The sequence below is a fragment of the Sebastes umbrosus genome, chromosome 20 (genome assembly GCF_015220745.1).
Source record: "Sebastes umbrosus isolate fSebUmb1 chromosome 20, fSebUmb1.pri, whole genome shotgun sequence".
Taxonomy (NCBI): domain Eukaryota; kingdom Metazoa; phylum Chordata; class Actinopteri; order Perciformes; family Sebastidae; genus Sebastes; species Sebastes umbrosus.
The window spans coordinates 15733877-15761336 of NC_051288.1; the positions used below are offsets into that span (position 1 = coordinate 15733877).

Sequence of the window (27460 nt, forward strand, 5' to 3'; positions counted from 1 at the left end):
GCTTAGTGTCCCCAGAGTCAGAAATAAACATGCAGAAGCAGCATTCAGTTTTTATGCACCAAATATCTGGAACAAGCTCCCAGAAACCTGCAGGACCGCTCCAACTCTCACTTCTTTTAAAACAAAGCTTAAAACGTTCCTGTTTGCGGGTGCCTTTTCTTAAACCAGATAATGATCTGATACTGCACTAGAACTTTTACTCTTTTGTGTTTTACGCTATTTTAGTTTCTATCCTAGCTTTTATTTTTAGCTTGTTTTTATTTTCTAATTTTTAATGTTTTAATGTTTTTATGTTTTTATAACTGTTTTAATTATGTCTTAATGATCTTTTGCACTTTGTCGCAATGTTCTTGAATGTTTCTGTAAAGCACTTTGAATTGCCCTGTTGTTGAAATGTGCTATACAAATAAAGCTGCCTTGCCTTACTGTTTTTCAATCAATCTTTAACTCTTGTTCTCCCCCCTTTGATTATTGACGTTATTCTTCCAACAAACAAACAAAAAAAACACCCCAAAACCAGAAAGGATCATGAAAACATGCAGTACTTGTTGGAGACCAGTATGCGGTTCATCCCCCAGACCAGTAGGCGGCGCTGTATCTGCAACATGAGCTGCATTCTGCTCTTAAACAAACCGCAGAAGAAGACGAGTAGTTGCGGGAAAACTGAAGCGGTTGCTTCCTGTGTTGATAAACTCCAAACTCAGAAAACAAGGTAAATGTGACAATATATATATATTTAAGATAGCCAGGGGTTTTTAGAAAAAACTATGGTATACTCTTTGAGTCCCATATTTGTGTGACGAAGTGTTGATTGTCTTGAAAGTCAGAAGAGCGAGCTTATAGTTGTGTAACCTCATAAAAACACTATAGCAGCCTGATGTTTAGCTAGCTGACACACTGTCAATACACATCCAACTGTTTATATAACATGACAATATACTTACTTAATATTACCACTGTTAACTCACTGGAATAGTGAGCTTCATCACGTTTGCTGTCATTACTGAAACTCATTTAATGAGCAAAATATCTGTTTTTCACTTTAATATCATGTGTGTGTTGTAAGCAGGGAATGAAATTAGCACCTGCCACCTGCAAAATACAGGGTAAATGTTGGTTGTGGCAGGTGAAAGTTACAGGTCACCTGCCACCATGGCAGACAGGTTTTCTTTATATTAAGAAATATTATTTTTAAAAAGCTTAAATTAAATATATGGTAACACTAGTGTCCCACTTTATGGCAACTATATACACTATAATGTGTTATCTAAAAAGGAAAACACTAAAGCAACTACAGTATTTAGGATGGCTTACAACCAGGGTCTGAAATTAACCTTTTTCCTCACCTGCCACTGTGGCAGGTCACTGAACATCTCTACAGGCCACTCATGTTTTTTTTTGTCTGCCACTTCTGAAATCTAGGTGGAACACTTTAAAATTGTAAACACTGAGTCAGTGGTACCAGACTGTAGAATTATGGAGTATATCATGTAACCTTAATCCATGACTATATTTGGTAATTAGGTAATAATTAGCAAGTAACCTATTTGAAATCTCTTACTGCCAAATTACCCAAATATTTACCTATAAATTTATTGAAAACTACTTTATAATAAAAATCTTTGTTTGGTACAGATCCCTGTTAAAATTACACCATAATAATTTTAATAGGTAAAATTCCCTCAAATATCACAATTGCAATATCAGTCGAAATAATCGCAATTAGATATTTTCTCAAAAATCGTGCAGCCCTACTTGAAAGCAGTGTATTGTTTACGGCCTCTGAGTATGCTCTGATTTTTCACTTGCAGCTTTTTAAACAATCATCATGAAAACCCCAACGGCCACCGATGTCAGAAAGGGGATTTCAGTCCTTTGGGAGACTCTGCAGTGTCCCATATGGTGAGTGTCGTTCTGACCAAGGAGATGAATAAGCAAATACTGCATCTGCACAATTTTTGGTGGATTAAAAGATTAGGTTTGTCATTTTGTAAAACTGTCGTGTTCTTTGCTGACTTCATACTTTCTGTCCCCTGTAGCTTGGATTTAATGACGGCACCTATTTCTACTAAGTGTGACCATCAGTTTTGCAAGTAAGTAATGTTTGATTACTCCTCGTTTTGTTAAATTTCTTTAATCTTCAATTTTTTTACATGCATTCACTAACATATATATTTTTCTTTTTCACCAGATTTTGTATGATGAAACTTTTGGACAACACTAAACAAAACAGGGCTAACTGTCCAGTGTGTAAAACCAAGATAACCAAAAGGTCGGACAAGATGACAGTGTAACATTCATTATTTTTTAATACTTACTCATTACCCTAAGACGTGTGTATTTATTATTATTTGTTTTTTTTACTTATACAGGAGCTTGCAGGAGAGTCCTGGGTTTCAGAAACTTGTAGCAGGATTGCAGGATATGATACAGGCGTATGAACACGACACTGGCACCAACTGTAAGACTACTGCACAGACTTCTTAAAATGACTTTGTAAAATTAACTTATATTATATTATCAAATAACAATACCTTTGTGATTTCAGACATAACTGGAATGTCACAGCAAAATGGACAATCAGGGTAAGACATCTGAACATTTAAATCGTTCGTCATTTGAAAAATAACCCAAATGCAAAAAAAGCATGCACATCCAGATGATACATACTAGGTGCTGGACAAAAGAACAAGTAAGAGACGGGGGAAAAATAGAGTCTGCACACTAGATAATGCTCCCACGAACATAAATTTCATTACCACAAAGTGACGTTTCGAGCTTCAAGCTCTTCTTCAGACAAAGAATATAATACAGAGACATACTTCAAATACATACTAGGCAAGGTGTAACCCAAATGCTAATTATTCACAATATTAGCTCACCTTGGTTATAATAGTTTTAACTTTTCAATATTTTTTTACATTTTATTTTAGTTTTGACTTTTCAGGTTCATTTTAGTTAGTTTTCAGAGTGCGTTTGCTAGTTTTAGTTTAGTTTCAAAAATTTTCGTTTCAGTTTTAGTTTACTATATAAGAACTCTAATTCTCACCTGTATTTTCCTCTACCCAGAGTCACAGATGCTGAAGCTGCTAAACATTGTCACGAGAATTCATTTGGAGATGCACCTGACAACGTGGAAAATGTCGACAATGATGATCTCTCAAGGTCTCACTCCTCGACTATAGCAGGTAAAATCTTGAGGCCTTATATGGTGGTGCATATTTTCCTCTCAAATTAATTGGCAGATTTGCTTTCATTTCAAAGCTGGTGTTATTATGAATTTTGAAAGTGCGTTGTCCTCCAAAAGCTTAATTACTTGTCATTTCCCCATTCCTTTTTTCAGCCCAGAATGGATTTGCAAGACTGATGGGACTTGAAGACACAGAAAATGAAGGCCTGGACAGCGGCCTTGGGGAGGCCCCACCAACTTCTGACAAGAAAATGCACAGCCCTACAGATAATTTGGAACCAGTGGAAACAGAAATGTCAGAAGTTGTGGAAACGTCAATACGCAAAACTAGAGGCAAAATGAGATTCGTCCAATCGGAGAAAGCCTCCCTTCGTCCACCATTAATTCCAGACGAGACCGAACAGCAACCTTTAAGAAAGTCCTCAAGGAAGAAACAGAACAAGGATTTGGATTCTGACAAGATTCTTGGGGAGAAACAGAAGAAAAGTCTGGAGAAAGTTGCTGAGTGGCTAATGAAAGTCCCGACTGAAGGAAGTCTCGAGTTAGAGAAACCCAACGAAGACTCCGATGATGATGACAGCTGTTCTTCCGCTTCAACGATAGATGTCAGACAACACACCATTGATGTGAATCCTAAGAGAGAGGATCGCGCTAAAGCCCTTGAAGAGAAGGTGTTTGGGGCCGTCTACAAACGAGAGAGAAGAGGGACTGGACAGAGACTTGATGTCTTTGTTGAACCACCAACAACTAAAGAAACACCAACCTTCTCCAAACTAAGGAGGAGGAACGCTCTCACTCCTGCTGATTTCGCCAAGAAAACAAGCTCTGAAGATAAAAGTGAAATGGAGGAAGAGCAACACAGGATAGAAGTAAATGACACCAGCACTGACATTTTCAAAGAAGCAAAACAGATGGAGATTATGGAGGAAAATGATATTGACAAACACGTGGAAGAGTTGAACAACTTACCGGAAAGTGACAAAAGTGATGGCAAAGATGAGGCTCCCTGTCCTGCGTCTGATATACAACAGCAACCAGAGAGAAAGTCAAAGAAGAGGATGCGTAACGCTCCACAGCAGGTCGATAGTGATCTGCAAGAGCAAGCTGAGGCGAAGTCAGAAAGTACCGAGCAAAAGAAAGCCGACAAGAGGAAAGGTAAAAACACAAAGTCAGAAAAGGGCAAACCTGCTAGAGTGCCGAAACCCCTTGTTCTGGTTGGAGCTCAAAATGGAGAAACCAGCCCCACAACTAGACCAAGGTCAGAAGAAGTCCAAGTTCATATTGAGAATTACCCGAGCAGCGAAGACCAAGAACTCCCCGTCACGAGAAGCACCAGGAGAAGTAAAAGACTTCAACTCTTCGCTGACGAAGTCCAGGAAGGTCACAAGAAAGCAAAGTTGAAACCTGAAAAAGAAAGCAATGTGGGAAAGAAATCTGAGGAAGCTGAAGGTGGAATATTGGACAATACGGCTTCACCTAAGAATGGAAACGTGACAAAGATGGCTGAAAGAAACGGATGTATTTATGATGAAGATTTAGGAGAAATAGAAAACATGCAGTCTAGTGAGAGAGTATCTTATTTAGGGCCGACAGAAGATGCTGAAGTGCCGAATGCTGAAGCTAGTGCTGCGTGTAATGTCACTGTGGTGCCAAGCTCTGCAAGTCCAACTGAAGCAGCTGTGGTAGATCCAACACTTGAAAATGACAACCCAAACAACACTCAGTTGGAAACCTTCGCTGGCCACACAAAATGTGCTGGAGCAGAAAACGAGGAGGATAGGAACGACAGCGAACTGGACACGGAGCAACTGCTCAGGAGCTTCAAAGCCACTAAAAGGAAATCTTTCCATCTTGGCGGTCCGAATGTGAAAAGGAACCGTGGTTTAGACCAAAAAAGCGTGCAGGATGAAGAGAATCAGCGAGTTTGTTTTGGTGTTGAATCTGCAAAAAATCAGATGCGCACAAAGGTATCTGAAACCACCAACCAAGACGATGAAAACTCATCTTGCGGTGATTTGATATCTCCTTCTAACTCGCCCGCCCCGACAAGAAAACTAGTCGTTGAGAAACCAGATCAAGTTGTGGTAGAAGCCTCGATCCCTGATAGCAGTTGTTCGGGTCAGTTCGGCACCGGTGTCTCCAGGAATAGTGTCAGCAGCGTCCTCACTCCTAATAAAGTGTCAACACGTGAAATAGAAAGTCCTCACTCTTCTGTCGAGCCTCAAGTAGTAGATTCTGGGCTCCACTTCACAGCCGCTGAACACGAGGAAGTAAACGAACCCTCAAAGTGTTCTCAAATCACAGAGAATCAGCTTGACTGTACCGTGAGGGACGCTGGCAAAGGGAAGAAAGTAAGAGGCGGCATTTCGGTGTCTAATTCAGCTTCCAGTGCTGAACATTTTGTAAACACAGAGTTCTCTTTAACTCCCGATGGCCTTGGAATACCAGTTGTTCAAATTGTCCCTGAAGCAAAGCAGTCGTCCAGTCATGGTAGCGAAGAGCTGAGCGCCCATTCCTCCCTCAAGAGCATGCCCAGGAAGAGGACGAGGGCCCAGAGGCTCGAGTCTTCATCAGAGTCAGACTGCAGCGAAGATGGATTACCAACTTTGACGGAAATTTTCGGGACATCAGCTCCTCCCTCGAAGGATCGGGGAGACTCCAGTGAAGCTCATAGATGTGAGGGTGCTACAGCCGGTGAAGCGCAACAGTTGAGCCGTCCACCTGCGTGCCCCAGCCCCGACTGTGTTAGCTCCAGCCAAGCGTCTGTGGACTTGTTCGGCACGCCGGAAGAATGTAAGTTGATTCTCAGTAACCAAAATAATTTAATTTTTTATTGGGGCTCGGCTCAATATGGTAATTTATCGTCTTTCAATGAAATCGTATTGTGATGAAATCATATATCGAGATATTGCGGTACACAATAACGCCATCTAAATTGATAATAAAAACAATTCGATTATTTCCTCTCTGCAGGTGATGTCCCAGTAAATAACGTCGGCGCTTCCTCACAACTCGAATCATCACAATTTTCAAGCGAAGTCCTTGTTACACAGGTAAATATAATGTTCTCAAACACCTTTTTTATTCATAGTATAAATACACCATCTGTTGAAAAATACCAGTCAAAGTCAGTGTATGAACAACCTTTGATTGTAACACAGAGAATTTTAGGTCTTTCTAGTTGCTTGTTCAGCATTGTGCTCCCAGTGATGCACTGTCACGTTACGGCCCATAGAGGGCAGCCCCTACACTTCCCCAAACCAAACTGTCAGCTCCTGGATGACAGACTACCTCGCTCAGTAAAAAATGTCCCCCTCAGCAGCTTTCTAAATTGCATTTCATTTACGTTAGAGGAAATGCCGCCTAGGAGATGATTCTTGTTTTCTACCTCATCCATCTTCCAGCGCTCTCACTTTTATCTGTCAACTGTCTTTGTCTGCGAGTGTAAGTTTCACGCCCCGGGGTTTAGAAAAGGGCCCAGGATTACACACATCTGAGACGACAGAGGTTTGGTATTATTGTGCTGCGTGTTTGTGTGTCTTGTATAATCAATGCACTTTGGCTGTCAACTTAAAGGATGAAATTCAAAGTCTTTGTCCAGTGAAGCATTGAACCAGACTTTTAAACCAATAGACTCTTTTCTTCCAAACAGTACCAGTTGAAAAAGCTTCACTCTCTTGCTTCATATATCTTAAATATTATATAATCACCTTCTCACTCTGTTATTCTCCCATGTACTCTCCTCACTAAGTGCCGCCTGGCTGAAAAAGCACCCATTCCCTTCCAGTAATGACTAACTGGCTGAGTGTTGGTCCCTCCTCACTGATTGACAATTGTTTGTCTTCTTACGTCAGTGCAAGACCCCAGCTGTGCAGCCATTATGTGTTCCTTCCTTTTCCTTCTTGTCCCCCCCCCCCTAGTATTTTATTTAAGTGTATGACTCATTTCTAATTATAAGATGTTGCACTTCGTTTTCTCCTTTTTCAGCAAAAGATCGAAATGCAGAAGGAGCTAGTGAGGTTGGAGAAGTTGATGGCTCTGGTGTCAGAGGTGCTTCAGGAGAAAGAAGACAGTCCCGTAAAAGAAGCGCCCTCAAAAACGAATCAGAGCAGCAAAACCACAGGTGAGCAGATAAGAATCTTTAGAGCGGACAAAATTAGTTTGATGAAGGCCAAACCGTCATCAAAGAGCTACGGGCGACGAAGGCCGACAGTTGCGTCGCGTCACGTCTCCTGTGTCTTGGACAAAAAGTTGCACTCGAACACACTGCAAAGACTACAGTCGACTACCGCGTACCTTCTGCACCTGCATGACAGGAAATAACTCTCCACACCAGCAGGCGGTGGTTGTCTGTATTTGTCATTCAAAAAGAGAAACCGGAAGACCAAAGACGGCAGATATACAAGCCGTTGTTATGGTTTGTTATTAAAACAAAGCGGCGTTTGCTGACTATTTTCACCAACATGCTGAATCGGCCAAAACGCCTTCAACACGGACAGACTAGTACCAACGGTGCAGGACACACCGCAAAAACTAGGGTGACAGTCACTGACTGACGGCCCGAAACTGGTGTGTCAGGGTCTTTAGCTTGGTGCAAGTATTGAGAGCTGATGATTGTTTTCTGTCCCCAGGCCCAGACGCTCACAGACCCCTCCTGTGTGACCAGGACACAGGCCTAGGTTCAGACCGGTAAGTAAATACTGGTAGACTGGACTTACAGTACTACTGCACAGAAATCATTATTTCATTATTATTTTTTCATGATTTATTTGTTATAGTAAATTAGTAATGTATTACTATGAACCGTAACATTTCTGAAGGAATTAATTGTTTGGCTATGATATACATTTTGAATATGTGATAAATGACACTGAAAAATTGTTAAGTAAGGGATAATGTACAGCGAGCCGGTCATCTTCAGGGCTATGCAAGACTCCTTCATCGCCCTGTCGGGGTTTATTTCACAACAATGACCCGCTCGCTGTACATTATTCCGCTTATTGCATGGCTACTTACTTAAGAAATCAATAATTTAACACAAAAATGGTCCTCCAGAGTCCGACATCAGAACTGCGCCCAAAGCAACAGTCTGTTATCCATAGCAACGGTCTGCCATAAAGAAATAACAGACCGTAGAATGTCGTAATTGACCAATCAGAATAGAAGAGTATTCAACAAAGCTGTATAATAAAGAAACATACAAAAACATCAACACACAACATTGTTAGCAAGAAAAAAATGCAAAACACAGTACATACAATAGTACATACAATAGTACATGTGTGTTCTTTAGTTGAGCTTAATTGCTTAATCTGTTGCAGGAAAACTAAACTGTCCCACTGAACCAACGTCATTTATAATTGCAGTCAAACTACAAGTAAATGCTCCCTTATTTCCTGTCTAACATGAAAACACAAAAGCTTGTCTCCCAACATCAAGTCATTGTTTGCAGTGCGCAGGAAATGATTAGAGGAGCTGATGATATCACCGCTAAATGATTCTCAGGAATTGGACACTTTGAAACGTGATTCACGACGTTAACTGTCTTCTATCCTACAGAGGTTGGCAATTCTCTGTGTTCATCCGCCTGATGATATCATTGAAAACGATAGGGAGATTTGTCATCATTTGTGATCTTTCTGGTCTTATCTCAGGCATCATTTATGTATTTGTGGTAATTGTCAGTGCCTACAAAGTACGTGCAAGTTTAAAAACAATAGTTTGACATTCTGGGAAATACACTTCTTCACTTCCTGGCAGCAGCAGAGTATGATGAGAAGATCGATAACACTCTCATATCTGTCCATTAAATATGAAGCTACAGCCAGCAGCCGGTTAGTTTTTGGTCACTCGGCCAGTTAAACAATCAGCTGTGACAATCCTCAAAGTCAAACTTCAATAACAAATCTAATGAAATGATATCTGCCTCAGTGTGTTGTATTTCACTCCTCAGAGGATTGTATACATTGTTAATACATTTTAAATTGAGCCATATTTCAATAGCGCCGTATTAAACTGAACAATAACTGAAGCAAGTGGCATGTAATTGGTCTCTTTCAGTCTGTAACTGAAGGAGAAAGTTGGCGAGTTAGTGTGTGTGTGTGTGTGTGTGTGTTGAGGGTGATGCATCTCAAGAGGACAGGCGGATAATCTCACTAATGAACCCAGAATCTGTTTATGCTGTGGAGAATAAAAAAGTCATTACTGACTGCATCTTATATGTCATTTAGAGCACTTAGAGGGAAACTTGTGTTGCCACAGTAATTTATCTCTCCCGCTCGACTGCTCCCCCCCCCACCTCCAACCTCTCGCCTTGCAGCGTTCTAAGTGCCGTCCTCCAAGCGAGAGAGAGGAAAGAGATGGAAAGAGATGGAAAGATGAAAACAAGGAGGACTTTAGCTATACAAGTTCTAAATAAAAAGCAAATACTCCATGAGTGCAATGGTGAAACTGGAAAGAATGGTTGGCACTGGAGTATATGACAATGAGCCATTATCACGCTGGTGCAGGTGATTTAAATGCAGGCACGCTGCCAGTCGTCAGTATTTCTGTGAGTAAATGAAGCCAAAAAACAAAACAAAGGAGAGGAACTTCCAAAACTTTATGCGCATGAATTGTAAAATAACTTCTGATAGCAAAGGACACGAGTAACTGGATACTGAGTTTCGGCCAATACCGAGTTCTGATCCGACATTTTCATCTTCCTGCCTAATACAGCTGCACAATGCAGTCTGTGTTTTTTATTGTTTTGGCTCTAATCCGGCATATTTCATTTGAAATGAAACGAAGACTATGAATTTCTGGTATTCAGCTTCAACGGCACATAATCCCCTTCTTTCAGGACAATGCAGCAGGATAATGACCTGAAACATGCAGACAAGACAACCCAGGTTTTTTTAACTGCCAAACAGTGTGATGTTCTTGATTTGGCTGAGTCAGTAACCTGAAGATGACACTGAAGGCAAAAAAGGCTCCTGAAACGAGCAACAAGTCCGTACGGCTGCAGGCAGAGCCTCCGAGGAGAAGATTACAAATATCTGCTAATGTTTGTGGATCGAAGACTTTCAGACAATCATTGACTGCAAAGGATTTGCAACCAAATATTGACTTTATGTTACCTTGACCTGTTACTTTCTCTCCCCTAAAACTGTGAGACAATGGATTTCTGTGGATGCAAACAATTTAAAGCTGAGAGTCAGCATTTTACCCATATATATTATATTATTATTATTATTTTTATTGGTGCAAAAACAAAACTGCAGTGATTTACAGGTGGTACAACAATGATAAAAACAGGGGAGAAATACCCAAGAAAAGACCAAGAAAACAAGGTGACATGATACATAACAAAACAAACATAACAAAACCCCCAAAAAGGATGAAATAATAATCATAATAATTCTTGTAATAACAACTTAAATAAATTGAAGATAAAAAAAGTAAAAAAAAAGAATTAATATTTTTTGAAATATAATAATAATAAAATGACTAGGTGGTAATAATGAGGAAGGAATTCGAAATTAAATAAATAAATGAGTAGTTAGATACTCAGAAGTGTCAGCTATTATATTAAGGAAGGACCTGGTAGGGCTTGAGATCTGTCTATTAAGGTATGTGAATGAATATTATTAACAGTGTGTCACTGTCTCCATACTGTCCAACTGCACAGTATCGATATTGAGAACCTACACTAAAATTAGAAAAAAACAGTTTAGATATGTTTGACCTCACTGTTAAGTAACCTACACCCTTTAATTTCTTTGGTTCTAGTGTATTTTTCTGTGTAATATCCATTAAGAGAGGAATGTATCTGTTGTTTCAGGAATATTTGGATGGGATATGGTCAGACGTCCTTCATCTCCAGCATGAAAAAATAGTTCAAATGTAGTTTTTAGACAACGGCAGCACTTTAGAGCAGTGGTCCACCGGCAAAAGCAAATACACAAATGATCAGAAATAGATCTAGCATGATATTGATGAATTGAAAAATGCCTAATCTGGCCCCAATACTAACATTGCAGATCAGCGCTGGACATCCCTGCGATAGCTTTGGCAATTGAACCTACCATCTACACCATGTTGTCTAATCTCGGCAGCACGTGTTCTGACGAAAACCAGACAGAGAGCCCAAATTCATTACTCCGATCTTTATCTTTATCTTTTAATTTTAAAATTATTTTATTGGTTTTTAAATCACCGAGTGGCTTTGCCCCGTCTTATCTGTCTGACATAGTTAAGACATATGTGCCTGCTAGGTCCCGTAGATCTTCTAACTCCAACTTCTTGATTGGAAAACGGAGAGGCAATCTTTGTTAATTATGCCCCAAAACTTTGGAACAGTCTGTGTGAAGGTCTTCTTTTATAATAATGCTATAATTTTATTTTATTTCATATTATTTTAATATAATTATTTGTCTTATCATTAATGTTGTGATATCTGCTTTTAAGTTAAGCACTTTGTGTTGCATTCTATGCATGAATTCTGCTACATAAATAAAGTTTTAAGTTAAAATAAATTATTATTTCCTTAAAAAGTTAATGTACACGTCATCCTCTGCAGGAAAGCTGTTCCAGAAGTAGAGCGAGAGCCCAGCACGACGCCATCTGATGGCAACGGGGTCAACCAGCCCAGTGTCTCAAAGCCTGGCGGCGTTGCAGAGACGGGTAAGGCTACTGGTGTAGACTTGTAAAGAATGTGACACATGCTATCATGCATCCACTAGGATTCTGCGATTACAGATATAGAGGTCTAACTGCCACTTGGAGATATTATCTCTTTATTGCTTTTCAAAATGTTTTTAGTATGCCAGCAAGGTTTGGAGTTGAGCAGAGTTGAAGTGGTTTGTCCGGTGCATGGTAGCCCGACTGTGTGGTTAATGAAGGTGAAGCTCTGTGTGACAAAAATGTGTTTGTATAAAGATACCCAATATAAAAAAGAATTGGCAGATCAGATTAAGTTCAGTCTAACTGTTGCTGACTCGTTCTTTTTATCTGTTTGTTTTTCTCTGTTCAGCACCGCAGCGCTCCACACACACAGGACCGAGTGTAAAAGGCACCGGAGCCTCCAAGACTCCCTGTCCAAGTTCAGCAGCCAAAACGTTAAAGAGCGACAGTTCACCATCAGACGAGCAAGAAGACAAAGAAAATAACACTCCTCCGAGAGAGAGAAGTAAAGCTAAGATGGTGCTAGCGTCGTCTGGATTAGGCCCCAATGAACAGGTGCACATTCAATCAATAAATGGGTCTATTTGGCACTTTCCATAGCAGGAAACGCTAACCAATCACATGCTGTTTCCTATAGATAATGGTCAAAAGGTTTGCCAAGCGAGTTGGTGCCCGTGTGGTTTCCCAGGTAACGCCGGAGGTGACCCACATCATAATGCACACAGGTAAGCATGCTCACATGCAGGTAGTGTGAGTGTATATCCTCTTTCACACATAGTTCCTGGTAAATTACTGGGATTACCTTTCAGACACCACTTGTGATTTTCCCTATTCGCCCATGCATGACATTCAGGAACATATCCGTGTTGCGCCTGTTCACACATTTTCCTTATCCGATGAGAGGGTCGTACTGTAAAGGACAGAGAGGGTGTCGTATCCTGTACAGATTGTAAAGCCCCCTGAGGCAAATTTGTGATTTGTGATTTTGGGCTATACAAATAAAATTGAAACAACTAAAGAAAGAGTGACCGATTAGTCGACTAAGAGGAGGCAGCCCTAGCAGTAATGCAACACTTATGGATGTCAACCGCCATAAAACTCAACAGTAGAAGAAGAAGATGGGGCAAGGCCAGATGTACATGTATGCGGCGCAAGACGTCTTATTATTCCCTGGACCATGGCGGGCGAGGAGCTGTTTTTGTCAATGTTCTTGTAATGTATTTAATATTCAACAAGTTTATGAGACAAGTCAAATCACCCGCAAAAGCATTGGCATAAAGGCTAAACAAGTCGCAGATTCAAATACGTCATCAGCGGAGTGTTGTAACAGGTTGGCCCATTCCACATGAAAGCGTTTTCGTCAGACGGATGTAACTCTTTAGAGCTTGTCCCTGAAATATTACTGATTTCACTCACATCACAGTTGCCGGCATTTTACCTGAAATGTTACGAGGTGGGAAATTGGCGGTACAGATTTCCCTAAATATCGATCCCTGCTCCCATTCTCACATGACCTCATGCAGGAAATGTTCCTGAACATTTCAGGGATAGCCTGCATGGGTGCAAGGGACATATGTGAACATTTAGTGTTGAATTTGATGCACTGGACTTGGTTGGACAGTCGGGCAATTAAAGCTGCTTTTGAAAATTTCACTTTAAATCTTTCAACTTCCTGTTTTTTTTTTATATTTCCTTGAGCAAGAACATTTTCATTTCCAGAAGTACATTTTCTTTTTTCACGTAGTTACAGCTTGTTTTGTGCGTCTTTTTAAAGCGCTCCCTAAAAGATAAGCTCTCTGTTTCCCGCTCACCCACGCACTCTCTCCTCCATTCATCCGCTTGTTGCTAATTACCCTCTCTGATAGATTATTTTTAATTTCAGAGCTCGCTGTCTCCAAAGCACCACATTAACTGTCACTGTTTAAGAAGCCTTTTTTTTATTTTTTATTTTTAATGGCAGCTGTTTCCCGGGTAACCAAAAAAATGGGAACGCTGGGACTCTTGATCTTTGTTGATAAAGGTTGGAGAGGAGCGAGAGGTGTCCCATTCTAACCATTAGCATAAAATAATAATCATTTGAAATGAAGTTATGTTTGAGAAGCATCAATAACGTGCACTTAACCCTTGCCTGCAATACAAATCAATGGATAATCACTGTATCTCTTACCCTGACCCTGCTGATCAACCATGATTTGTCCCTGTGAAGCTGTTCTCTGTGTTGGGCTCAATTCTAAACTGTCGGTGCAGTTTAAAAGAGCTGTTTCTTTATAGTTCTTTACAATACATCTACACCAGGATTTACCCAAGTAATTACAGTTTAAGTAGCATAAATGATAACATAGTAAAAAAGTAATTTCCGGGAAGAGTGGGCAGTAGTTATAGCCATAAATTGTGCTTTATCTTGCATCAAATTAAAGCTTTCAGCACCTCTAAGAGCATACAGGTATTCTTTTCTACACATTGTCTGTTTGTATCTGCTAAGAGTATTTCCTGAAAGTAAGATGCATGCTAAACAATGATTGACCTCGAGGTTGTCAACATCACAAACAAACTCAGGTCATACTGTTTAGGATGCCTTAATCTTGCATTCTTTCTAATAGCCAGAAGTCTATCAGAAAATGACCCTACTTCTCACTTGATTTATTACCTCAGTAAACATTGTAAACATGAGTTTATGGACTCAATTGCTAGTTTCAAGTCTTCTTCAATACAGCATGATGTTCATTTAGTAAATTATGGTCCCATTTAGAATCAAATAGACCATAAAGCAGGGTATGCTTAAGGACGTGGCTACCTTGTGATTGACAGGTCGCTACCACGGCGTTGTCCGGTCTGGGAGTTGTCTGTGAAAGGGTTAAAGTTCTATGATAAAAACACAGTGTGTTTTCAGTTCATTAAAGTTAACTGTAACATTTTGGTCGCCTTAAAATGTCTTATTCAGCGTTCGGTTGTATTTAGCTCCACCCTCTTGTGTCACTTGTGGTTGCAAAAAAACAAGATGACGACGGCCAAAATGCCGAACTTGAGGCGTCAAAACGGCAGTCCACAAACCAATGGGTGACGTCACGGTGACTACGTCCACTTCTTATATACAGTCTATGGTTTTAAACACAACACAAAATGAACCACAGTCTGCCACGAATCTTTGCATGTAAACTATTAACTAGAAATCGATAGTGTTTTGAAGAATCGGTACAGTATCGCGAAACACAATATCACGATACTCATGTGTATCGATATTTTCTTACACCCCTAAAAATAGGAACCATCAAGCAAATTATACCTCATCTGTAACACCTATATTAAAAGCGTCAAATCAAGGTGTGTTTATGCAGCACATCTATTCACACGTCTCTGTTTTTTTTCTCTCTTCTCTGCCAGATGAACAACTGGTATGTGAGCGCACACTGAAGTACTTCCTTGGCATCGCAGGCAGGAAGTGGGTGGTGAGCTTCCAGTGTAAGTCCTGATTCGCTTTATTGTCAAGCTCCATCACCGATGTGTTTACAACAATTACTCTAAATACAAAACAGCATGATGTGGGGGGGGGGATAGGCTGGAATAAAAGGAGTGTTATATAATACAATAGCCACCAGAATATTGTTTGTGCTTCTGACAAAAAGCTCATAAGGTTTTTTTTTTCCTCCCTCTCCACAGGGATTTCAGAGTGCTTCAAACAAAAGAAACTCTTGGATGAGGTATGCTCGCCTGCGTGCTCTTCGAGTTTGTGCACTGGTGACTTCCCGTTACATCTCTGTATGTCTCGACGTTGAATTAAGGCTGCATGATGAATCTCCCCATGTGGTCCGCCCGCGATACCTCATAGATTATTTGTCATCCTCTTGCGTTAGCAATCCCCGCATCTGGTCCTCAAGCATAATCCTTTGCCAAGCTTTGTTTAGCATCGCCATTAATTTAAAACTATTTCTCCGTCATCCAGGCCAGTTTATGAGCATTTTTATGCATCATATAGTGTATGTGGAGATGGACTGCATACAATTATAAGAGGAACTCTGTCAAACTGAAGAATGTTGTATGAGCATTTTTGACCCTTAGAATAAATCAAATGATATTAGCTGTCAGTCAGCTTAAAATCAGCCCTTTTTATGAGATGAGAATGAATAATTACTTCACTTATATAAAAGCTAACAGCAACAGGAAAGGTTTTATACTATTGTGAGTGGAGGTTCACGTACCCATTGTACATATTCTGAAGTCATTTCGCTTTGTTTTCCAACAGAGTGTCTTTGAAGTGAGAGGTGACGTGGTGAATGGACCCAACCATCTGGGCCCCATGAGAGCTCGCACCACTGAAGACAATAACGTGAGTCCCTTACAGACTGAACACGAAGGCTATTATACTGTGTTTATTTCATCTAAATCGCCTCCGAATGTGAGAATGTGAAAGCTAAAGTCAGTCCCCGAGGAATCCAACAGTGGCAGCGCGTGTGACTCTTTTCTTTCACCTGCAGCTTTCATGTTTTATCTCTGATCTTCATTCATATATACTCGATACTTGCACAATAAAATAACATTTCTCAAATGTTAGGGGCATTTAAATTATTATAAATATAATACAATTAAATATAATTATGTTATCTTAAGTTTGTATCTATAACATTGGATATTCATGACTTAATTAGCAAAAAACACATTTTTAAATACAAAAAAAATCATCCTTAATTATTATTTATTAACAGTTTACAACTAAAAATCTGATCAGATTTGATTAACAGTAGCCAGAAAACATCAGCATACGGCCTCACAACTGTCCGTTTGATTCAAATGCAGGGTTCAACATTGATTTTTTTTAACTTGCCCGGTCAGGTCAGTGGATCAGAAAGTCAATCTTTACTTGCCCCTATACAAATTGTTTTATTTATTAGTGATTATCAAATAACAACAAAGACTGAAGTTAATTGTCATGTTTTATCCACCTTGCTCTCAAACTCGTGGCCAACTGGGCAATACATAGTTGGAGTATCGCCCACATCCTCTCTAGCACCACCCAACTAAACTCCTGTTTCCAGGATGATTGAAATGCTCGCTTGCACTTCAGCTCATAAACCTTGTCTTTACCCACTGCCGTTTTCTCGCAAGTGCCCGATCGGTACTGTGCATGTGCAGCTCTCAAGAGATGAGAAGAAAGTCAGATGGCTCAAGTTTCAAATTAGTTTATTTATAAAGCACATTTTAAAACAACAAAAGTTGACCAAAGTGCTGTACAGTGGTAAAACAACAATACTATATATAAGAGGTATTCTTGGCTACTTCCATCATCAGCTCCGGAAAAAAAACAATGTGTTTAATTATTTTTTTACTGCTAGATTTACTTGCCCGAAATGACATTTTACCTTCCCCGGGCAAGCGGGCAATCCTTATTGTTGAACCCTTAAAATGTTGCTGATGAAACTCTAATCTGCACTGAACCAGTCAGCAAACATTTAAATTATAATGTGGTTTTAACGCTCCTCCAAGCTACAAGAAAAATGTTTCCAACTGTTTGGAAATCAGAAAACATGACAGTCTAGCTATGCATTCATTTAATTTAAATGTATTCATAAAACCTGTTTGTCAGGGACCTTTTACAAAAACATTAATCTCAGTCCCTTCCTTGGGCAGGTAAACACAATCAGGTTTAGAAAGAGTTCATGTTCGTGTCTCAGTGAAGAAGCTGCCGTCTCCTTTACAGTGAACTTGTAATGATGTCTGGCACGAGCTAATTCATCCTTACTGCGAAGAAAAAAATTGTGGGATGGCGTCACGAGGCAAGGACTAGATGGAGTGTGATGGGAGAGGTGGCCTCAGCTAAGCAGCAGCAGCATTTGTTAAAGGACCAATATGTAATATATTTACTGTAATAAATCCTAAAATGACCATGATATGGCATCAGAGATTAAAGAAACATGATGAATTGAAACGCTGGCTTCTCTGACAACAATGCTACAGCCAGTATGTTCTCCTTTTGAAATTATCATCCCGGTCCGGAACGTTTTGTTTTGGATCTGTTTGATCCCGTCCACTGCACATTTCGACACCACATTGCCACATATGAAACAAATTGGTACACAAACAGCCTTCTGCAGCCATGAAAGCAAGCAAATGAACTGGATCAACGGAGATAACATAATGTTAGATTCTACCTGACCTGAAAAGCCTCGGCACATCTCTCTGTGGTCCATGTGCCGTTGAAGTCGATGCTTCCGTCTACTGCTGAACAGAGGCGGTCGTGACTAGAAGGTAACCCTCAAATTGCAAAAACGTGCGCTAACTACTGACAGTCACACACTCTTTTTATGCCCCCATTAAAAAGTAATTTAACAGTTGGTGAAGCAAACTGCCAACAACAGAGCAGAACATACCGTATCTAGTGAAGAGGCTCCTCTCTTTTTCACAATATAAAATGCATTTAAGCTGTTTGTGCTTCATGTCATCCACTCTTTGGCTCACTCTTTCTACTTGACTTTAGAGCTGTGACGATTAATCAGTGAATCGATTAGTTGTCAACTATTAAATTAATCGCCAACTGTTATAATCGGTTTGTGTAATTTTTAAGAAAAAAAAGTCAAAATTCTCTGATTCCAGCTTCTTAAATGTGAATATTTTCTGGTTTCTTTACTCCTCTATGACAGTAAACTGAATATCTTTGAGTTGTGGACAAAACAAGACATTTGAGGACGTCATCTTGGGCTTTGGGAAACACTGATTGACATTTTTTTCACCATTTTCTGACATTTTATAGACCAAACAACTAATCAATTAATTGAGAAAATAATCAACAGATTAATCGACAATGAAAATAATCCTTAGTTGCAGCCCAAATTCAAACATTTCCAATCACTCAAGAGCGTTGTAAAGTGTAAAAAAAAAAAAAAAAACAGATTTAGAGAAAGAAAGAAAAACTCAATTATTGCCATCCTTGTTGTTTGTGAAAGCACTACGTCCAACCACGAAAGAACAGTCAAATAAAATGTCCCAATTACAAACAGCACTTGAACCTGTTTCCTCCTATTGCACCAGCCTCTTAGCTCTTAGGCCCTGTTGTAAAAAGCTAATGGTAATTTTCCTCTTGGTGTAAGGCCAGCAGGACCGGCTCCGTTGCCACTGAGGGGGAAAATTAGAAATGGCTGGATGTCATGTTGGCCGTATCGCTGCCTTTGAAGAACCTCCGCTAATTGAATTAGCTAGTAATTTCAGGCTTATTTAAGTGGCTTCAACGCAGCGCCGGTACTTCTGATGGAGCCAGACAGATTGTCCTGTTCATACTCACCTTCTGTCACCTGCACCACTGTGACAAACACACTAACAGATGAAATGGAGTGCCAGGAGACTGTCACCTGAATGTTGATGTGCAGGAAATCAGTCAAAGTGTGCATATATATGTGTGTGTGTGTGTGTGGTGTGTGTGTAGGGTTTGTTATCACATCACACACTCTAATACCTCCTGAAGGACATTAAGGTGTTGTCTAAATTAAAAATCTGTAACAGAAACACTTTTTCATCTCACCAAGCACCTCTGGCTAATGATCATTATGGATGGACAGGGAGGTGTGAGAAATTAGTTATTTCTCTCTCCAGCAGCTCGGACATTTATCTTCCAAACACTTCCATCCAGCCGCACACTGTATATGAGACCGGGATGTGAGTCGCACGTTTTTCCTTGCTGTAGTTAGGTCAAGGAAACAATTTTCCAATCACCATTTCAAGCAAGTTTATTGACCCTGAGCGCAATAAAACAACGTGCCCCCCGGTGTCGGACAGGTCGTTTTTCTTTGCGTGCTTAAAGCGTGATATTACCTCTGTGAAGGTGGCTTTGTTTGCTCTTTTCTCTTCAACTCATCCCTGAGTTTAAAGTATTACAGCGAGAGCAAAAAAATGAACACGGTTGTTGTTTTTTTTACACAATAAGTAAGAAATACTTATTATATATTGCGAGATATGCTCGGTGAAGTGTTTCAGCTCTACCAGTGCAACCCCTTCAGACTGAGGAAGAGTTCAGAAACACACTGTATTTGCTACAGCTGCTCACATACAGTATTATTGAACATTGTCCGAAGGCTGAATTCATTGAATAAGTGTCTTCTTTTGCTTGACTGTAGAAATGTTGCAGACATCTCACCATAGATCGTTTTATTCTAACTTTTGTATCTTCTTTTTTCTCTTTAGTTGCTCATGAAGGGCTACAAGATCTGCTTCCAGGGGGCTTTTACAGACATGACTACAGGTAAATCACATCAGCGACACGACATGTAACATGCTGAAATGCAACATGCAAAGTGGATCAGAGTGAGTGAGAAAGAGTGAAACTGTTACACCTGTACACTGACGCTCTCTCTCTCTCTTTAGCATCATCTAGTAGAGCCTGACCATTGTTGTTTATTGTTTATTTGGATCCCCATTATTTGTTACCAGCTGCTCTTCCTGGAGACAGGATACATGCATACATACATGAATACACTTATGGTACATCCGTCCTTTCCACGCTTCCCATTCATTGTCTGTGTAAGCAGCTGTGAAATGCATTCTGGTAGCGTGGCGGCGTGATTCGAGAGACCAGACGTCACGCTGGCCGCTCCTCATTTCTACAAAGTTGAGGTCTAGGCTACTTTATGCAAATCAGGGGCATCCGGCGCGACCTGCCGCCTCTGGAAACTCCAGAGAAACTTTTAAACTAACACTTGTCGATCGAAAATAAAGACAGCTTCAGCAACTGCATGGCTTATTCCTCTCATAAAATGATTTCAGAAACACATTTCGGTGAACTATCTTTGTGATATGAGAGAAGAAAGTTTCCTAACGAGCTGCCATGTTGGTTCTGGTTTGAAAGCTGGGAGCAGCAGCAATCAGGTGCCTGGTGTCTAGTGGCAGCCCATCAAGCGTCCAATGCTGGGAAGCGAGGCGATCCCTCGGGATAGAAAACACCCCTGTGGACACGTACCATTAGGCCCAGATCACATAGAGTCTCTCTCTCTCTCTGTGTGATAAAGTAGTAAAGCCCGCCTCTTGCTTGATTTCATTGGGTGACATTGACGAGCGCTGCGACTCCTCGCCTGGCACTGAAAAGTTGAGAATGTCGTTTTCTACGGACGCTGTGGACATGTAGCATAAAAACTCACGTTTCTCAGTGTGATTGGGGCCGTACATCACCAACCTCACCCCCCACCCATCCCAATTAAAACTGTATGAATACAATTACATCACTAATATCTTTATATATATATATATCTCTATCTGAATACATCTAAAATGCTTTGAGCTACATGTTTCACAAAACCAAAGGGAGATTTCTTTACAGGCCTCGACCAAAGAATAACCTTTTTAGTTGCTTTTTAAAATCGTCTTTACTTGTTCCTTATGTAACACGGTATGGCAGACAATCCCAATGAGAAATGGCTCTATATATATATATATATATATATATATATAACAGCCTTTTCTTCTAACCTGTCTTGTTGCATGGTTTTGTCTGTTCTGAGAAAATGTTATTTTTGAATGCAGGCAACGGGGTTGTTTTTGAAACCGATATATATTCCTGAATAAAATTAGAAGACTGCGTGTCAATTTGTCTTCCACTTTCAGCCAGGCAAGATCAGCATGCATTTGGTCCATGCAGATCTCATTAACATCTTTACATGCTTAGCAGACAGGTTTCACGCAGTGAGTTGAGTCAGTGAAGTTTTTGGGGATTTTATTTTTGTCTTCACATATCTGCCGGCATTTCATCCAGGTGTTTCTGAAGTTGTCACTGTAGGTCTTAAAAAATGTCTTTATATTATATAACGTATGTAACAAGAGACTAGCTCAGATTGCTCAATATGCTCAGATATATTGTGCAATATGTCATCCACTATATAGTCATCTCTAATTACTTTGATTTTCTGTCTACGTGTAGCTCAATCTTGTTCGGTTTCTTGTTATTCTGAAACACAGCACTCGAACGCCACATGAATTGCAGCACTTAGATAATGCTTGATTGCTGACCACAAAAACAAGGATCCGTACACTTTCATTTGCATATGCTTTCAAAGAAAATATTGCAAAAAGGTTGGGTTTATATTTCATGGGATTGTTGCATTTTCCCAGCTGCCGTCATGCTGTTTGCACCGTTCTGTTTTCTCAATCAAGAATTACTTTGCTCAGTGGCACTTATTCAGTTTTATTGATGTCTGTGTCCTGCAGGACTCTGATAGACAAACACCCGCCTTTGCTTTTAAAGAGAAGTGGAAAAAATAACAATAACAAAAAGAGGAGAGTTAAAGTAGCTCACAGAGGTTTTGACTGACACAGCTTGAAAACGTGCTGTTTTTTTAACCCCGGCTGTCATTTTTGGCACCGGAGAACAATGACGAATGTTTCCAGAGTGTGGGTGGATTGAATACGGACTCTGGAGTTGTGTGAGACGTTTCTGGTGTGGTGCTGTCATATTGCACAGCGGTTGCTATGGTGTCAGTTAGCTGGGATTTCTTTATTAAAAGAAATTGAAAATGAGCCTTCAGTTGTGGCCAAAGTACTTCTTCTGCTCTCACCTTCTATAATTGGTGTAAACACCCTGGTCAACCTTGTTTGGTCCTGATGATTTAAACTGTGAATGACCTCCCAAGTTCAAACTACAGAGGAGCTTGGTTGCCCTTCATACGAAGTACTTTTTTGCTTTACCCTTCCAGCATGAATGAATGGACGGATAGATCATGGGTGAAGGTCTCGGGGGGGGGGCACATTGCTTAAAAACTCACATGGCAGCATTCTTTGGTTTCCTTCTTCCTGGGGCTCTTAAAGTGCTTCTGCTGCATCCTCCCACTGCCTGCTGGATCGATGAAGCTTTGCTAATGGGTCGACATCTGCTAGCTAGCGTGAGGAGTTTAAAGACTTTTCTTCTACATGGCACAAACATGATGATGGAGTCTGTTTCCTTCAGCCCAACGGGATTTCATCCATTATTTAATTGCTTGTGTTTGTGTATGTTAAATGATGAGATTACCTACAGCGTACGCTGCAAGTTGATTGTGGTTTTCCTGACACAAGTGTTCTCATGTTATAGGTAACAAACAAGGGAAGCTGTTAGGGCTGTACTGCATGTTTTTTTTTTTACATCTTAAGCTTCTATTGAGGTTTGTCTGTCATATTTTATGACATCATCACCCTGAAAAAATCCTAAAACAAATTCTTCAATTTGAATAAAGTGATTAATTGGATTAAATGAGTTAGTGCTTTTTTATTATTATTATTAAATCAACTTTCTTTAATGAATACAACTTGTCAGTGAGTGCCTCCCTTTGTGTGCAGCAAAAATTGACATTTAAATTGCACATAATAACATTATCTGTCAAAACAAGCTTCAAAACGAAGGATGATTTTTAGTAATTTAATTACTCGAGCTACTCAAGGAGTCGTTTCAGCTGTAATAAGTTCTGACTTTAGGACTTAACAATGCTCTAGAGTTATTGGAAATGTTTATGATTAGGACGATTATTTTCATTGTTGATCAAATTGTTGATTATTTTCTCGATTAATCGATTAGTTCGGTCTATAAAATGTCAGAAAATGGTGAAAAATGTCGATCAATGTTTCCCAAAGCCCAAGCCACAAATGTCTTGTTTTGTCCACAACTCAAAAATATTCAGTTTACTGTCAAAGGAGTAAAAAAAAAAAAAAAAATATTCACATTTAAAAAGCTGGAATCAGATAATTAAAAAAAAAAATTCTTAAAAAATGACTCAATCAAAATAGTTGACAATTAATTTAATAGTTGACAACTAATCAACTAATCAATTAATCAATTAATCAATTAATCAATTAATCGTTGTAGCTCTAGTTTGGATCACGAGTCAGAAAGAATCCTACGCAGCCACCACTGGAATCTAATTCTACAAATAGTATAATACTATTAATATTAGTGTAGCCTACTCTTTATCTGCAACTGTGCAGAAATACCATGTTTAAACAGAATGAATGCACAAAACAAACAAAAAAGAGCTGTGCAACATTCAAATGTTGATTTAGAACTTAAATGTCAACGTCATGACTGTTCAGTACAGCTCTAGAAGCTGTTGATCTTGATTTTTTTGAAGTTGTGTTTGGTGTCTGATATATGTTGAAATATAAACACATTTTTTTTCTAAACCAAGTTCATGTGTGTTTACTGATTGAGTGGGATATTGATTTGAGTGGAGACTTAAGTATTGACCTGTTTTCCATCCCTCCGATCAAAGAAAGTCTCAGCTCGCTCGGTATCCCCTCGGGGGTTAAAAGGGTGAAAGTAGAGAGAATTGCATTTCGGCGTGACCAAGGATACTTTTATCAAACTGGGTTTTTACCAAAACAGTCAACATTTACAACCGACTTTGTGTGTGTGTGTGTTTATTGTAGATGATATGGAGTGGATGGTGGAGCTCTGTGGAGCAGCTGTAGTCAAAGATCCACTTCTCCTTGACGGTAAACAGGTAAGAGTGTCAGTTATTGTGCCTTCATGTTGGTCATTTTCAAAAAGCTGCAGCCTCCATAATGTTTATTATTTGCCTCATGAGTTAGATTTTATTTAAACTGTTTCATTCAAGTGTCACATTACTAATAATAAAGATTGACTAATGCTGAAATCCCCACATCTAATAACCGCTAGAGCCTAAACAACAATCCTTAAGCCAGTAAGTTCCAGCCAAGAGACTGTAGGTTGCTAATAGATAATCTGACAGGCAGGTGTGAAAATATCATTTGTTTTCAATTTGTCTTGCGATGGATATAAATGTTCTACTTATTGCTAATTTGTACTTCTAAATTAGGGATAATTTTCTTTTTGTTTTGTTACGCAGAAGTCTCATCAGCTTGTCGTCGTACAGCCTGGATCAGAGTCGCCGTCGTCCGCATACAGCAGTGAGTCTAAAGATTTCATTTTCACCTGCTACTTTTTATAACACTCTTTCAATCTTGTAGTTATTCTCACTCAATCTCTCTTTCATTCTCACACACAAACACACAAACGCCTACATAGTTCATAAAGATAGAGATTAGACTGACAGCAGCAGCTGGAGCCCATTACACAATTCCTTCATGGGCTTCACCTCGGGGTTCGAAGCTGGGACAAGCATAGACCTACAGTATAGAGAGTCAGACAGGAATTGTGTGCCAGTATGCTGTTCGCATAAGTTTATAGAGAAAGTCAGTCAATATTGTGAATACATGTTGTCACTGCAAAGATCATTTTCTTTACAACATAAGTGATAACACATAGTGAGGTTTCCTTTCATCGGAGAATAATGGACAAAAAACGATTACAATGAGAGTTCCTGCCACCAAGTCTGTTGTTTCCTGTATTTGGACACTTTGAACGGCATCAACAAAGAAACCAAGGAGAGGCTATTTTAATGAATTTAAGGCAACTAAAACGATTTATTGGAGACTTCCTGCTCGACCCAGCTAGAGTGTTCAAGCGTCCTATTAAGAGACAGAAGGGTAAGCTAATGACTTAGTTTGTTCCCTTAAAACGTTTGTAGTGTTTTCTGACACTAAAGATTTTGACAAGATTATCACAATTTAGTCCTCTTATATGGAAAGGGTTAATGTGAGTACATAATAGGTAAACTAAACATCAATTTACTGTATTGGTGACTGGTTAAAATATTGTTTAAGGTCAGATTTCTTATCTGAATACGCTGTAGTAGAGAAACGGTCCCCACAGGCATAGACATTCTGGCCGGTGTGCATGTCTGTGCACCGGTCCGTCCATTAGTACGTGGATTTGAATGCGTTTGTGGCCGTGTGAGGACCAGTTGGAGAGTGACAGAACGGTGAAATGGCAGACGCTGCCAGCCAAGAGGAGACAGGTTCCCAACAAGAGCGAGGGGAGTGACTCGCCAGGAAAGGGAGTGTGAAGGAAGTCAGGCAGCAGAGAAATGGCCGAGAGAAAAAAATGTCAGATCGGAGCCGGAGGGAAATGTCAAAACAAGTTGGCTACAGAAGAAAGAGGCTGCCATAGCACGAGGAGGGCTGACAGTTTGAAACAGAGAGGGAGCAAGTGGCTCCGAGTCCCCCTCCCTCCCTCACCTCCTACTGGCATCCTAATTTGCTCTGCTGCATTTTTAATGCAGCTTTTCCTCTTCCACGTCCTCTGGCTCTCATAGCCCAGGTAATCGAGTAGCCCATCACCCTACCCCCCTATCTTCCTTTATCCTCTTCTTCCACCATTGATTGAAATCACACACATCCCATCTCTTGCTCTCAATCATCCGCTGATGTAATGGAAATGTGTGAATATAGACGCACACACACTCCAGATTATATTTTACAAGACACATTCTGGACATGTTGATTCAGGTTATTGCCTTAAAGGAATATGCTGCTTTTTTTTGTTTTTTTTTACAAATTTGCATGATCTGTGATGATAAGCAAAGATTTGCTTTTTGGGCTAAATGAACAGTGAAGGTTTAAGCACCTGAATTTTTGGGAATACTGATATGCTGTCTGGTTCAGAACTCGTACTTAACAGAAGTGTGAACTCGAGTCACAAATTTGATGACTTTAGACTAGAATTTAAAAAAAGACTTGCAACTTGACTTAGACTTTAACACTAATAACTCTCTGAATATGTTATTTAAAAGTGTCTCGAATCATTTAATTTCCATCAAACGTTAATATTATTCATTCCCAGCAAGTCGACACTTAATACTTTTATTATGATTAAGTTCAGTTGTACATCTTTTAACACTTGTTTCAACTAACTTGTTTTAAAATATTATTGCATTGCAAAGCATTCATGATTTTTTACATTTTTTTATATATATTATTACTCTGTTGTTAAAATGGCATTACATTTGGTGAAGAGCACATTATGACTTGTTTAGGACTTGAGACTTGATTGCAAAGACTTGAGACTTAAATTGTGACTTGCTAGACAATGTCTTGGTCCCACCTCTGGCTCTTGATGTTATATCACATAAAATATATGTAATAAGATGTCAAAGTTAAAGGTTATTAATTTATAGACAAACAGCATAAAAACCGAGAGCTAAAGTCAAAGAAATTATAGGCTTAGAGTAAAATAAATAATATTGATGTACATAATAATAATATAAAAAGCATGGATTTGCAAAATAAAATACACACAAATGCAAATAAAAAAACAATTACACAAAATAAACAAAGTAATACAACATTAATGAACTAATAAATAATCATATAAAAAGTAGAGAGGATTAGGATTAGTTAAACACCATGGATTAAATGTAATAATTTCTTCTTTTTTTTTAAAAGTTGTTAATAAAAGTGAGCTCTTGATAATATGCAGATTAGTATTTAATATCTCTGTGTACTTCTTCCAAATATTATGGATGTACATTACAGACATATGATTTTGTCACTTCTCAACAGGTCTCTCTAGACGAGCTACAGTCGTGACACGCGGTTGGCTGTTGGATACCGTGGCAACCTACACCCTTCAAAACTACAACAGGTACACAACATGAGCTGAGGAACTACACTACACCCACAGCACTGACGCATTTTACAACTTCTGTTTTTTTAATGTTCAAAACTGTCATCCATCTGTTTTATTGACAAAGCCCTGTATTGTGTTTGCATAACATGATGTATATAAAGTTTAATCAACAGAAGATG

The 27460-nt window shown here is 39.5% G+C and overlaps 1 protein-coding gene across 1 annotated transcript; it reads left to right on the forward strand.

Moving 5' to 3' along the window:
* The first annotated feature begins 561 nt into the window (after nt 1-561).
* LOC119479132 (breast cancer type 1 susceptibility protein homolog) lies at nt 562-27460 on the forward strand. The gene is made up of 21 exons (XM_037754394.1): nt 562-712; nt 1812-1902; nt 2040-2093; nt 2192-2272; nt 2373-2461; nt 2549-2585; nt 3070-3188; nt 3344-5983; nt 6164-6243; nt 7178-7313; nt 7822-7879; nt 11751-11854; nt 12204-12409; nt 12492-12579; nt 15236-15313; nt 15512-15552; nt 16095-16178; nt 20021-20078; nt 24221-24294; nt 24661-24721; nt 27215-27460. The coding sequence occupies exons 2-21, from the start codon at nt 1829-1831 to the stop codon at nt 27307-27309; spliced, it is 4257 nt and encodes a 1418-aa protein (XP_037610322.1). The 5' UTR covers nt 562-712; nt 1812-1828; the 3' UTR covers nt 27310-27460.